Source organism: Harmonia axyridis, chromosome 2 (genome assembly GCF_914767665.1).
Source record: "Harmonia axyridis chromosome 2, icHarAxyr1.1, whole genome shotgun sequence".
NCBI lineage: Eukaryota > Metazoa > Arthropoda > Insecta > Coleoptera > Coccinellidae > Harmonia > Harmonia axyridis.
The window spans coordinates 7,473,018-7,485,595 of NC_059502.1; the positions used below are offsets into that span (position 1 = coordinate 7,473,018).

Consider the following 12,578-nt stretch of genomic DNA (forward strand, 5'->3'; position numbering starts at 1 on the left):
TAGAGGAAAATAATACCTTAAGGAGCTATGATATATATTCAAATAGTAATTTTTATATAAGTTGGCTATGTGAAAATGAGAATTCCTTATGACAATATATTTTCAAGTTCTAATAAAAAATATTTGCTAGTTCTTCATTGTATTTTTATGGTCTCCAAGTACTAGACAATATTGGCAGTAATAAAACATTCAACACAATATTTCATTACAAAGTTGATAATAAATTTATATCTACTGTAACATCTGATCAAAAGAATTATGTTTCAATTATTTTTGGAATGGATAATAAGTAAGGTTATTTCCATATTTAAATTTAGGCTTATCTAATTTTCTTGCTTCTTTCACCAGCTCTTGAACATCTTTTCGATAAGGTACAGGTAGCATTTCTTCATGTAAAGTACACTCATGTATTTCATTAAACGAATTTTTCTTATATATATTTCTCTTGATAACATCTACGTCACGTCCCAATTCTTCATTAAGGTCTTCTAGTTTATTAGGAGGAATATTGAACTCGTAAACAAAGTAGCTGAAAAATTTGATTAGATTTCATTAAAATAATATGCATACAGGCATTTCCAGTGTCTCTTCATTACAGAATATATATTATATCCTGAGCTATGAATTTGTATCGTTCACCTCCCATAGCGCCCTTCTCACTAAATATTACATCTCGTAATAAAAATCATTTTGCTCAGCCAGATATAATATAAATTATATTCTGTAATGAAATCACCTTCAAGTTGAAATTTCTTCCTGCATTACCTAGCTTTTCGATGAACCATGTCATGTACACTCATCTTATAAGGAGTATCACTAGTACCAAGGTTTTCCAATTTTCTCAAAATACCACCTTTGTCATAAATAGCATGTGCAGTTCTTTTCAAAGATGTTACTAATTCAGTCTGAAACAACAGATTATAGACCTTTTTTGGATTTATTTGAAATCGGTACCTTTGGCATTATTCGATATAAAAGACATAATTCATAAGTGATCATATTTATATAATTTTGATGTTGATTTGATAACAGAGAAATATATTTATTCAATTTATAACTTAGAGGTTATGTAATATTTTTTGTATCTAAAAATTAATGTATTATACCTAATATTCTGTTACGCCTACATCACAGAATAAACAAGACTTTATCTGTGTTCCGTACTTACTTTTAGGACGTTTTTGGTATTAAACTGGGTTTATAATTATCCAGAATACAAATTTAATTTGACTTTGAATTCTGATGATCGCTTTTCTATAATTTTCGGAATTATATCATTAATTTTATATCATTCAAATGGTCGAAATTCTCTATGTTTTCATATTCTATTTTTTAACCTAATTTATGTTGTCGAAGAGAGGCTTCACAACAATAATTTCTTGCCGGTTTACAAATTTTATTTGTTACCCGAGTCTATTCTAAACTGGTTTGAAGAAATTTAAAACAAGAAGTGTATTACTTTTATCGAGTGTTTCTATAATTTTTCAGGAATTTATTGCATTTCGACATGCATTTGTATAATTTAACTCTGCAAAAGGCTACTGCCATAACACACGCAATATATGGCAATTTTTCGGGAACAAAAATGCAAGAAATTGTTATATCTCGAGGAAAAATTTTGGAAATTTTGAGACCTGACCCGAACACTGGAAAAGTTCATACATTATTATCAACAGAAGTTTTTGGGATTATAAGGTCATTAATGCCTTTTAGACTTACTGGGGGAACCAAAGATTATGTAATAGTAGGATCAGATTCAGGAAGAATAGTTATATTGGAATATATGCCTCAAAAAAATATATTTGAAAAAGTTCATCAAGAAACTTTTGGAAAATCTGGTGTGAGACGAATAGTGCCAGGACAATATCTGGCTGCAGATCCTCGAGGTAGAGCAGTTATGATTGGTGCTGTTGAAAAACAGAAACTAGCATATATTTTAAACAGAGATGCTCAAGCTCGTTTGACAATTTCATCACCTTTAGAAGCTCATAAAAGTAATAATCTGGTTTATCATATGGTGGGAGTAGACGTAGGATTTGACAATCCTACATTCGCCTGTTTGGAAATTGATTATGAAGATGCAGATTCTGATCCAACAGGAGAAGCTGCACAAAAAACTCAGCAAACATTAACATTCTATGAACTTCACCTAGGGACAAATCATGTTGTAAGAAAATATTCTGAGCCATTAGAAGAACATGCCAATTTTCTTGTAACTGTACCAGGTGGTTATGACGGACCTTCCGGAGTATTAATTTGTTCTGAAAATTATTTGACATATAAAAATTTGGGAGATCAGCATGATATTCGGTGTCCTATACCAAGACGAAGAAATGATCTTGATGATCCTGAAAGAGGTGAGAATTCTGAATTGTTTCGATTAATTTTTGAAATTGTATTTAGAGAAATTATTCCTAATATAATATAATTCATGATTTTCAATATGAAATAATGTTTTAGGTATGATTTTCGTCTGCTCTGCAACGCACAAGACAAAGTCCATGTTCTTCTTCTTAGCACAGACAGAACAAGGTGATATTTTCAAAATTACATTGGAGAGTGAAGAAGACATGGTTACTGAAATAAAATTGAAGTATTTTGACACTGTTCCTGTTGCCACAGCAATGTGTGTGCTAAAGACAGGTTTCTTATTTGTTGCCTCTGAGTTTGGCAATCATTATTTGTATCAAATAGCCCATCTTGGAGATGATGATGATGAATTAGAATTCAGCTCAGCTATGCCTTTAGAGGAGGGCGATACCTTCTTTTTCGCCCCACGGTCCTTACGAAATCTGGTATTGGTTGATGAAATAGAGTCTCTTTCTCCAATTTTATCTAGTAAAGTAGCTGATTTGGCTGGGGAAGATACTCCCCAACTTTATATGATGTGTGGAAGAGGACCGAGATCCTCACTTAGGGTTTTAAGACATGGTTTGGAAGTGTCTGAAATGGCTGTTTCAGAATTGCCAGGTAATCCAAATGCTGTATGGACAGTGAAGAAAAGAAGCGATGATGAATATGATGCATACATTATTGTATCTTTCGGTAATGCTACATTGGTATTGAGCATTGGAGAAACTGTTGAAGAAGTTACAGATAGTGGCTTCTTAGGAACTACACCTACTTTATCGTGTTCTGCTTTGAGTGATGATGCTCTAGTACAAGTGAGTATTTTTTAAAATTTTGCATTTAGGTATTTTCCATAAATATCGTAATTGAACTATGCAGGATTGCATGTTGAAAAAACTTCTACAACATTCTTTCAACATAATAGTAGTAGCAGTAACTAAGCAATATTTAGGTAATAATTTTCCCATAATTCTAAAAAATCAAAATCAGGTATTTACAAAATTAAATGTTCTGATTAAGGAAAAGTCTACATAAGATAGATTTGTAGGAATATTCTGACTATATTCAAAGAGCGTATGGATTATATGAAATAAAGATAACTTTTTCAATAACATAGAAATAATATAATCCTTTTTCAAATAGGTATATCCGGATGGAATAAGACATATTTGCGCTGATAAACGTGTGAATGAGTGGAAAGCACCTGGAAAGAAGACTATCGTTAAATGTGCAGTAAATCAACGTCAAGTGGTAATTGCATTATCTGGGGGCGAACTAGCCTATTTCGAAATGGATCCATCAGGCCAACTGCATGAATATAAAGAGAGGTGAGCATTTTCATTTCAAAAAATTGTTATTTTTTTTCTTTAGTTCGTTCCAATCTTACTGTATCATAATCTAATCTAATGTTGTCAGGAAAAGAATGAATTCCGATGTGCTTTGTATGGCTTTGGGATCTGTACCTCCTGGTGAGCAGAGATCCCGTTTCTTGGCCGTGGGCCTATCAGACAGCACTGTCAGGATCATCTCTCTAGATCCGAATGATGGTTTAGCACCAAGATCGATGGAAGCCTTACCAGTTTGCGCAGAATCTCTCTGTATTGTTCAGATGGGATGTACAGAAAGGGATCCTGATAACGCCGCAGCTGCCAGTACCACCAGCAGCTTGTACCTTAACATTGGGTTGCAGAACGGTGCTCTATTGAGGACTGTGTTGGATCCCGTTACAGGTGATTTTTTGAATCATTCTTTTATTTAACAGAATCAAACTCAGCAAAAATGGTCTGAAAAATACTCCTTTTCAATTTCGGGACTAATACAGAATTTCATTATATTCATACTGTTTCGAAGTTTCACCAATGCAATTTTTTTCAAGGTGATTTAACTGACACTCGAACTAGATACTTGGGATCGAGACCAGTTAAGTTGTTCAGGATAAGGATGCAACAGTCTGAAGCAGTTTTGGCTATGAGCAGTAGATCTTGGCTCAGTTATTATTACCAGAATCGTTTTTACCTTACTCCCCTTTCATATGAGAGTTTGGAATATGCATCAGGTTTCAGTTCGGAGCAGTGTCCCGAAGGTAAGGAGAAAAACCTAATCACTCTTTCAATAAAAGTTTCTCCGATCTAAATCTCCCCTCAATTTATAGGTATTGTGGCAATATCGACTAACACGCTCAGAATTTTGGCACTGGAAAAGTTAGGTGCAGTTTTCAATCAGGTGTCTTTCCCACTTGAATATACCCCCAGAAAGTTTATAATCCATCCAGAAACGAACAACCTTATTTTAATTGAGACAGAACACAACGCTTATACCGATGAAACGAAGAAACAGAGAAGATTACAAATGGCTGAAGAAATGAAGGAGGCAGCTGGTGAAGAAGAACAAGAACTGGCGAAAGAAATGGCTGACGCTTTTTTGAACGAAGATCTTCCAGAAAACATATTTTCGGCACCTAAGGCTGGACATGGTAAGAGGGCTTGTGTTACTTTTTGAGCGTTCATTCTCCGGACAGATAAAAATCTGCATTTGGATGCAGAATAATAATAATTTAAAGTTTTCTGCAAAATTTTGTGTTGATAGCATTGATCAATTTTGATTTTGAATTTGAATTATACCATGATTTATATTATTCTTTTTTTTATAGGAATGTGGGCTTCAACCATCAAGATATTGGATCCAGTACATGGAACTTGCTACAAGTTATTGAGGTTAGAGCAGAATGAAGCAGCCATGTCATTATGTCTTGTTAAATTCCATGGCCAACCAGAACATCAGTGGTTCCTCATAGTGGGTGTGTCTAAAGACTTCCAGTTGAATCCCAGGCAATGTAGCTCTGGATTTCTGGATACCTATAAAGTGAATACGACAGGAAGAGAGTTGGAGTTAGTTCACAGAACGCCAGTAGATGAGGTAGGTTCATTTTACTGGTTTTAGAGAAGTGTTAACAGTTTGTTTCAGTTAAACTGTGAATTTACATTTTTATTCAATTTTCTTTAAGGTTCCTATGGCCCTCTGCTCCTACAACGGAAGACTTTTGGCTGGAATTGGAAGGATGCTCCGACTTTATGATATGGGCAAGAAAAAACTTCTCAGGAAGTGCGAAAACAAACACATTCCTAACCTTATAGTCAACATCCAAGCGATGGGCAAAAGGATATTCGTCTCCGATGTTCAAGAATCTGTTCTTATGGTCAGGTACAAAAGAATAGAGAACCAGCTTATTATTTTCGCAGATGATACCCATCCAAGATGGATTACATGCACCTCTGTATGTGATTATGATACAGTTGCAACTGCAGATAAGTTTGGCAACTTTGCAGTTCTAAGGTAAGTTGTCAGTTATACGTATACTCTTTATTATCTCTATCTCTTACCGACTTCGGCAAAACAGGATTTAGCAATAAAACTGAATTTTTTCTCTCTCAATTAGAATTTTTCGGTGCATTTAGGAGTTAAAAAACGGAAATTTTCCATATATCTAGGTTAGGTTAGATTCAAATTATAAAGTGACAGTTAATTGATTTTTAAAATTGACATCTGACATTACTTTTAGGTTACCTCCCAATGTCAGCGATGATGTGGAAGAAGACCCGACAGGCCATAAAGCTCTTTGGGATCGAGGCCTATTAAATGGAGCTTCTCAGAAAGCGGACACGTTAGCATCTTTTCATGTAGGAGAAACCATAACTTCTATTCAGAAAGCAACTCTCATACCTGGTGGTTCAGAATCCCTAATCTATACCACTCTTTCGGGAACCGTTGGGGTATTGGTACCCTTTACCGGACACGAGGATCATGACTTTTTCCAGCACTTGGAAATGCACATGCGCAGTGAAAATTCACCACTGTGTGGAAGGGAGCATCTTTCATTCAGGAGTTATTATTATCCTGTTAAGAATGTTATTGATGGAGATTTGTGTGAGCAATATAATTCCCTGGAACCGGCCAAACAAAAAAGCATTGCACAAAACTTGGAAAAAACGCCAGCTGAAGTGTCAAAGAAATTAGAAGATATAAGAACGAGATATGCTTTTTAAATTATTAGAATTAATTTTACTTTAGATATATAATGAGTTGTAATATAAATAATTTTTTATAAAGATTCCTCACAAGTGGAGCATTTTCTCTATTAACTGATCGAAATGGGATTTTTGGTCTCCAATAAGAATATGAAATAGATATAAAGAAAATAAATGTTTTTCTATGCGTCTTGTCAACCGCCTTAACCTTAAAATTTGAATCCACATGAATGGAGAAAAAACCGATTTTTTGAGTACATATTTTATATTCCCTACAGTAGAAATACCATGAATAGCAAAATGGACATATTCGTTCAGAAAAATAACGTCTTAACTGGATTGCCAGAATGGGAAATAGAAAATGCGGATTATGACTATCACCAAGAAATTGCTCGATCTTCCTTTGCTGATATGTTACATGATACCGAAAGAAACCAGAAATATGAAGCTGCGTTGAAAATTGCAATTGAAAAAATACATAAGAAAGGACAGAAAGCGATAGTTCTAGATATAGGTACTGGAACAGGGCTATTGTCTATGATGGCTGTTAGGAATGGTGCTGACAAAGTAACAGCTTGTGAGGGTTTTGAACCAATGAGTGTTTGTGCTCTTGAAATAATAAAACTCAATGGATTCGAAAATAAAATAAAAGTAATTCCCAAAAGATCTATTAATTTAACTGTAGGTAAAAATTGTGATTTAGACGAAAAATGTAACATTTTAGTTACAGAAGTTTTCGACACTGAACTAATTGGGGAATGTGCTTTGTCAACTTTCAATCACGCTCATCATTCTTTGCTAACAGAAGACTGTATAGTTATACCTCATTCTGCTACAATGTATGCACAAGTAGTGGAATGTCCCATAGCACATGAATGGAATAGAATATCAGATATATATGAAGATGGGGAGCTTTTACTGAAAGTTTCTGATAATATAAAAAATTGTACTGGTTCTGCAGCTCTATATGATTTTCAACTGAGCCAATTGCCAAAAGATTCATTCAAAACTCTCATGAAACCTACTCCTATTTTTGAATTTGATTGGACTACTTGTACTCCTCTAAAGCGATCAACAGTTCTGAGTGTTCAAGCCGAGTGTGATGGTGAAGCACAGGCTGTATTTATGTGGTGGGACTTGAAAATGGATACTGAAAATAAGATAATACTCAGTTGTGCGCCATATTGGGATCATCCGTCATCCAAAAGTGATTTAAATGTGAAGATACCCTGGAGAGATCATTGGATGCAAGCGGTTTATTACTTTCCTAAAGAAATAGTGTTCATTAAGGGTGAAGAATTGAATTTATTAGCCAATCATGATGAATATTCTTTATGGTTCAATATAAAAAAAACACCAGAATTTGATAAAGTGGATTATAGAGTACCATCCTGTAATTGTAGTGTCCATATACTTCCAAGGACAAGAATTGGTCAAATGAACGACAAACATAGATATAAAGTATTAATGGATAATATAAAGAACAAAATTGCAGAAAAAGATATATTAGTTCTGAGTAATGGATGCCACTTTAGTTTGATATGTTCCAAATTGAACTCAAGAAAAATATACATTTTCGATAATAACACTCAATCTCGAAAAATTTTACTTAATTTCATTTCAGTTAATGAGATCAAAAATGTTGCATTATTTGAAAATATTGAAAATTTATTGAAAGAAATACCAGAACATTCCATTGATGTAGTTTTAGCAGAACCTTATTTCCTCACAAGTATTCTACCTTGGGACAATTTATATTTCTATTTTAGCTTAAGAAGAATCAGGTCACTTTTGAAGGAGAATGTGCAAATTTATCCTAAAGCAGCTTGTATAAAAGCCATAGCCGTATGTTTTGATGACCTTCATAAAATTCGAACACCTTTGAAAGAATGTGAGGGTTTCAAAATGGAGAATTTCGATAATTTGATTAAGGTAGAATATTTGTATGTATCATCAGAAATCTTTTTATAAACAATCAATTAACTTCTTAGGAATCTTCACGTATATGTGATGAGTTGGTTGAACCACAACCTCTCTGGGAATATCCAGGTATTGCTGTGAGTTCGGTGGAAAAAATTGTAACTCTTCAATTCTCTGAACATAGCTTGGAATTTATAAAACTAAGAGGCACCTTAAAAATTGAAGAGTAAGTAGATATTTTGGTTTATTGAACTAGTATATGTCTTTTCAGCCCTGGCTGAGCCAGGGCTGAATGATGATGATGATGATATGTCTTTTGGTCTTCTCTGCGTTGATAGCTTATTGTAATATCGACAACATTGTAATGGTCTACAATTTTGCAATTACATAATACCAAACTAGTGAAAAGGTTAGGTAAGTTTGCTTTAGTGGAAAGGTTATTCAATAAGTTACAATTTGAAGTTTATGATCTATTAAGGCACTAAAGTAAGACATAAAAAACAAATAATGTTCTTATAATTGTAGCAAACGAGCCTGCAATGGAATTGCTTTTTGGGTGGATTGGTTACATGGAAATGACATAATAACTACAGGTGCTATAGTTGATCCAGAAATAGGAAAAAAAATAATGTGGGACAGGAATAGCAAACAAGGGGTTTGTCTTTTTGAAACCAAATACGTGGATTCTATAAACTACTATTTCACGTTGGATCTCATTCTTGGAGACATAAAATTTGAGTACAAATAATTGAATAAATTTTTTTTACTGAGAAGATTTTATTCTTATTAATCCCGATGAGTTGTACAAATAGAGATTTAGTGATTTGATGCTTTAATTCTTACCTTTGTTTATACAGTTTTCAAGTAAGGAAGAAAACACATTTTTTTCATTTTATTCAAAAGATATAATCAACGGCAGTAATGAACCAATTATTACAAACCGCAACATAATTCACTCCATTCAATAACAGTTATTATTGCCTGGCTACTGCATAAAATAACAGTTATTATTTTTGTAATTATTGGTGTACCTATGTATCCAATTAGAATATTGCACGTTTTGTTATGAGGGTTAAAAATATGAACATAAATTTATTTTTCTACTCGGCGATCTGACCTCCAGACGAAATTATAAAGGGAATTATTCATAATACAGTTATAATCTTGGACGACTCAATTACGAAGATTGTTTATCACTCCAAGGTAGCCCTCATTTTCTGGTTGTGTTATGTAGTTTGATGAATTTTAAAAAATATAGGGAGGTCCTGATTTTAGTTCAATACTTTTGGCGTCGTGTAAAAAAGTTCATTTAAATATTCGTTTTCGAGATGCAGGGTGTTAAAGTTTGAAAAAAAAATCAGTTTTTTTACTTATACCTCTAGTAATATTACATTCATTGTTTTAATTTTTGAATATTGAAGTCTAGATAATATAATGTTTCCAATTAGGTGTCTCCTGCTAAAATTATCCAGTGTCGTAGATATAGGGGTGCGATGATCCTTTTCCTATTGAAAGTTACACCACTGTCTTTTTTTCGAGAAAATTATTCTGAAATCAACAGATCGTCAACAAAAAAAGTTCTCTTGAATTTTTTTCTTAGAATATATCATTTTCGAAATAATCGAGTACAAAGCAAATACTATTCACGAAAATCTACAAAAATTAATATTTAAAATTTTCCAATAATGATGAATGAAAGTGCAGAAACTGACTTAGTGTATTATGCTTTCAGATGGCATTTAAAACGCTCTATTAGTGTGACGTCACACACCGCCATTTTTGGTATTCGGAATCCAAACAAATAAATTGTCATTCAAATTAGTACGGTGTCGTTGAAGGAATTGGCTTATTTTCATAAATAAGAGTATTTGAGGAACGATTTCGGTATTAATTGATAGACAGAAGGAACGAGGTTAATTAAGTGAGTTTGAATCCTATACCATTCCCCAGATTTTGTAAAAAGCCGTGTTTATTAGTTGAACTTCAAGTTCGAACTTACTGGCATTGATCTCGTGCCTTCTGTCTATCAACTAATAGTAAAATCGTTCCTTAAATAATCTTATTTATCGAAATAAGCCAATTTCTTCAACGACAACGTACTAATTTGAATGACAATTTGTTTGTTTGGCTTCCGAACACTGACAGAAGAACTAAAATGGCGGTGTGTGACGTCATCACTAATAGAGCGTGTTGGACATTCATTATACCCCTATATCTACGCCACTGGATAATTTGGGCAGGAAACACTTATTACCAAAAATTGTTATCATATTATAACGACTTTTTCTGAAGAGAAACCACAAATTAATTCAATATCCTCAACTATTGACGATCAGCTTAGTTATCCTCAGGGATAGGGATCATTATTCTCAATTCCAACACGAATAATACATTGTAACTCTAAACCCTATTACACACCACGCCACTGTTACCGCTCCAAAGATTCGTTTTTATCTGCTAAGCAATGCACCAACTAAAATAGAAACCGCAGTAAAATACCAAAGAAACCAAAGTGAATATGGAGTACACATGTTATAGGGGTTTCCCCAAATTTCCGATTCATGTGACATATGTAAAGCTGGTAGTTTTCGATTACTGTGTTTTATTATGAAGTCATCTGTGAATTCCATTAAGGTATGGGCGGTTTGCAGGTATATATGGTTTAACACAGTTATTTGCAGATTACAAATAAAAATGGTTTCCCGCTTAAGCTCATTTCACACGTTCATCGAAGACGATCGATTGAGTGTAACGATTTTTGGTCTTTTTGATAAAATTTGATAAGAAACCTCTGAGAATTCTCTCATGCCATTTTTTCGTACCGGGCACCGTTTTTTTTTGCGAAAAAAATTGTTTTGATTCAATCATCAAATATCTGCTATTTGATATTTCTTGGTAATGTGAGGTTGTTTTATTTTTCTTTCATAAAAACGACGATAAAATACGAAAAGAAGGCATAAGAGTCACTAATTGAACGATCAATTCAAAAATTATTTTTGGCTTGATATATCCCAGTGGCGTACCATTTTTTTCTACCGAAAAATAGGGTGCAATTTAAATAGTTATCAACTTCTAACACTCCATGTTTCGGAATATGAAGCATTTGCAGAAAATAGTTAGGTATAGATATTGCAAACTCTAATTATTTTTTCAAGCAGAATCACTTTCTGAAGTTTGTCACGCTTATTCACTAACACGCTGTATAATAAATATATATTTGATGCTACTATATTTGTAACCAGTTTCCGTTTTTTTTTTGAATGGGGACACAAGAACACCTAAATTTTACTGCAGCTCACTCAGAGCTTCAAATAATTTGTCAGAAAGCCGACAAAATTATTTAGGATATAAATATTAATAGTTATTTATGTACCAATCGCATTGAGTAGATGCATAAAAACCTAACTAATGGCCTTGGTATATAAAGACCTGATTAATATCAGTCAAAAGGAAAAATGAAATAATCAAGACTGCTATTCAAAAGACTAGCTGATACATAAATTGACAAAAACTGTTCGGAATTTTTGTGTTTACTTCTACGAGCAATAATTAAATATGCAATATTTACTGTTTTTCATTCATCTACTGCTACTTAGAAGATAATTTTATTTCAACTCGAACTCTTCCTGAAATCTGTTCAGTGTGAAGTAGCCTTTAAACTGCAAGCGAAGTACTGAAGTACATTAACTTCGTTAACCTGTGGAATCCCAGGGATTCCCCAACAAGAAACACGCACTTTTTACTGCAGATAGCCCTAGGCTTCAACTAATTTGTCAAACAGCAGGCAGTTCTTTCTTCACAGATAGGTATTTAAATTAGTGTTAATGTTGAGTTTGCAATAAACTCGTTTTGGGGATTATACAGATAGCGGGTTTACCCATGAAACTTAGAAAGCCGATGCTAATTTGTGGGAATAACTTGAGTTCATTATCTCCTTTAGGTATACAACCACATTTCACAGTTAAACATTTAAAATGCGGTAAAATATCGGACAGTAGTTCAATAACTTATTTACAATTCATTTCTCGAAAATTCCAAATCGGACAATAGAGAATCTATTTTTTATTAATATGAGAAAAGTAGGCACTGCCACGATTTTTCTATTCTCTATTTACCATTTTTTGGAACCAAAAAGAAGACAATTGATGTAACGAAATTGCATATGTAATTTCAAGGAAAGCTCTGACAGGAGCTTCTGGGCACTTGTTCATTCATGATCAAAGAACTGTATGCCTGTATGTATGTACCGGGTGAATTTTTCAAGTTGAATCCAGTGAAAAACCT

General features: G+C 33.5%; 3 protein-coding genes across 3 annotated transcripts; 2 read left to right on the top strand and 1 right to left on the bottom strand.

Annotated features, from left to right (window-relative positions):
• Positions 1-17: 17 nt before the first annotated feature.
• Positions 18-1,094, bottom strand: LOC123672576 (probable 28S ribosomal protein S6, mitochondrial). Its single transcript, XM_045606729.1, has 3 exons — positions 955-1,094; positions 766-905; positions 18-529 (listed from the first exon to the last, which is right to left on the bottom strand). The coding sequence occupies exons 1-3, from the start codon at positions 997-999 to the stop codon at positions 268-270; spliced, it is 447 nt and encodes a 148-aa protein (XP_045462685.1). The 5' UTR covers positions 1,000-1,094; the 3' UTR covers positions 18-267.
• A 240-nt stretch (positions 1,095-1,334) lies between these two features.
• Positions 1,335-6,470, top strand: LOC123672161 (splicing factor 3B subunit 3). Its single transcript, XM_045606158.1, has 9 exons — positions 1,335-2,357; positions 2,461-3,164; positions 3,493-3,677; positions 3,766-4,079; positions 4,226-4,432; positions 4,502-4,822; positions 5,000-5,265; positions 5,354-5,682; positions 5,909-6,470. Exons 1-9 carry the CDS (start codon positions 1,508-1,510, stop codon positions 6,390-6,392), a joined length of 3,660 nt encoding a protein of 1,219 aa, XP_045462114.1. The 5' UTR covers positions 1,335-1,507; the 3' UTR covers positions 6,393-6,470.
• Positions 6,471-6,556: 86 nt separating this feature from the next.
• Positions 6,557-9,067, top strand: LOC123672162 (protein arginine N-methyltransferase 7). The gene is made up of 3 exons (XM_045606159.1): positions 6,557-8,306; positions 8,366-8,520; positions 8,820-9,067. The coding sequence occupies exons 1-3, from the start codon at positions 6,663-6,665 to the stop codon at positions 9,040-9,042; spliced, it is 2,022 nt and encodes a 673-aa protein (XP_045462115.1). The 5' UTR covers positions 6,557-6,662; the 3' UTR covers positions 9,043-9,067.
• Positions 9,068-12,578: the final 3,511 nt, after the last annotated feature.

Bases quoted from the DNA above. Each gene is read 5' to 3' on its own strand.
- LOC123672161 (XM_045606158.1), top strand. From the start codon at position 1,508: ATGCATTTGTATAATTTAACTCTGCAAAAGGCTACTGCCATAACACAC. The intron at 3,165-3,492 runs GTGAGTATTTTT...TTTTTCAAATAG, and splicing joins GTGATGATGCTCTAGTACAA to GTATATCCGGATGGAATAAG. The intron at 4,433-4,501 runs GTAAGGAGAAAA...CTCAATTTATAG, and splicing joins TTCGGAGCAGTGTCCCGAAG to GTATTGTGGCAATATCGACT.
- LOC123672162 (XM_045606159.1), top strand. From the start codon at position 6,663: ATGAATAGCAAAATGGACATATTCGTTCAGAAAAATAACGTCTTAACT. The intron at 8,307-8,365 runs GTAGAATATTTG...TTAACTTCTTAG, and splicing joins ATTTCGATAATTTGATTAAG to GAATCTTCACGTATATGTGA. The intron at 8,521-8,819 runs GTAAGTAGATAT...TTATAATTGTAG, and splicing joins GGCACCTTAAAAATTGAAGA to CAAACGAGCCTGCAATGGAA.
- LOC123672576 (XM_045606729.1), bottom strand. From the start codon at position 999: ATGATCACTTATGAATTATGTCTTTTATATCGAATAATGCCAAAG. The intron at 906-954 runs GTACCGATTTCA...CTGTTGTTTCAG, and splicing joins TATATCGAATAATGCCAAAG to ACTGAATTAGTAACATCTTT. The intron at 530-765 runs GTAATGCAGGAA...CAAATTTTTCAG, and splicing joins ATGGTTCATCGAAAAGCTAG to CTACTTTGTTTACGAGTTCA.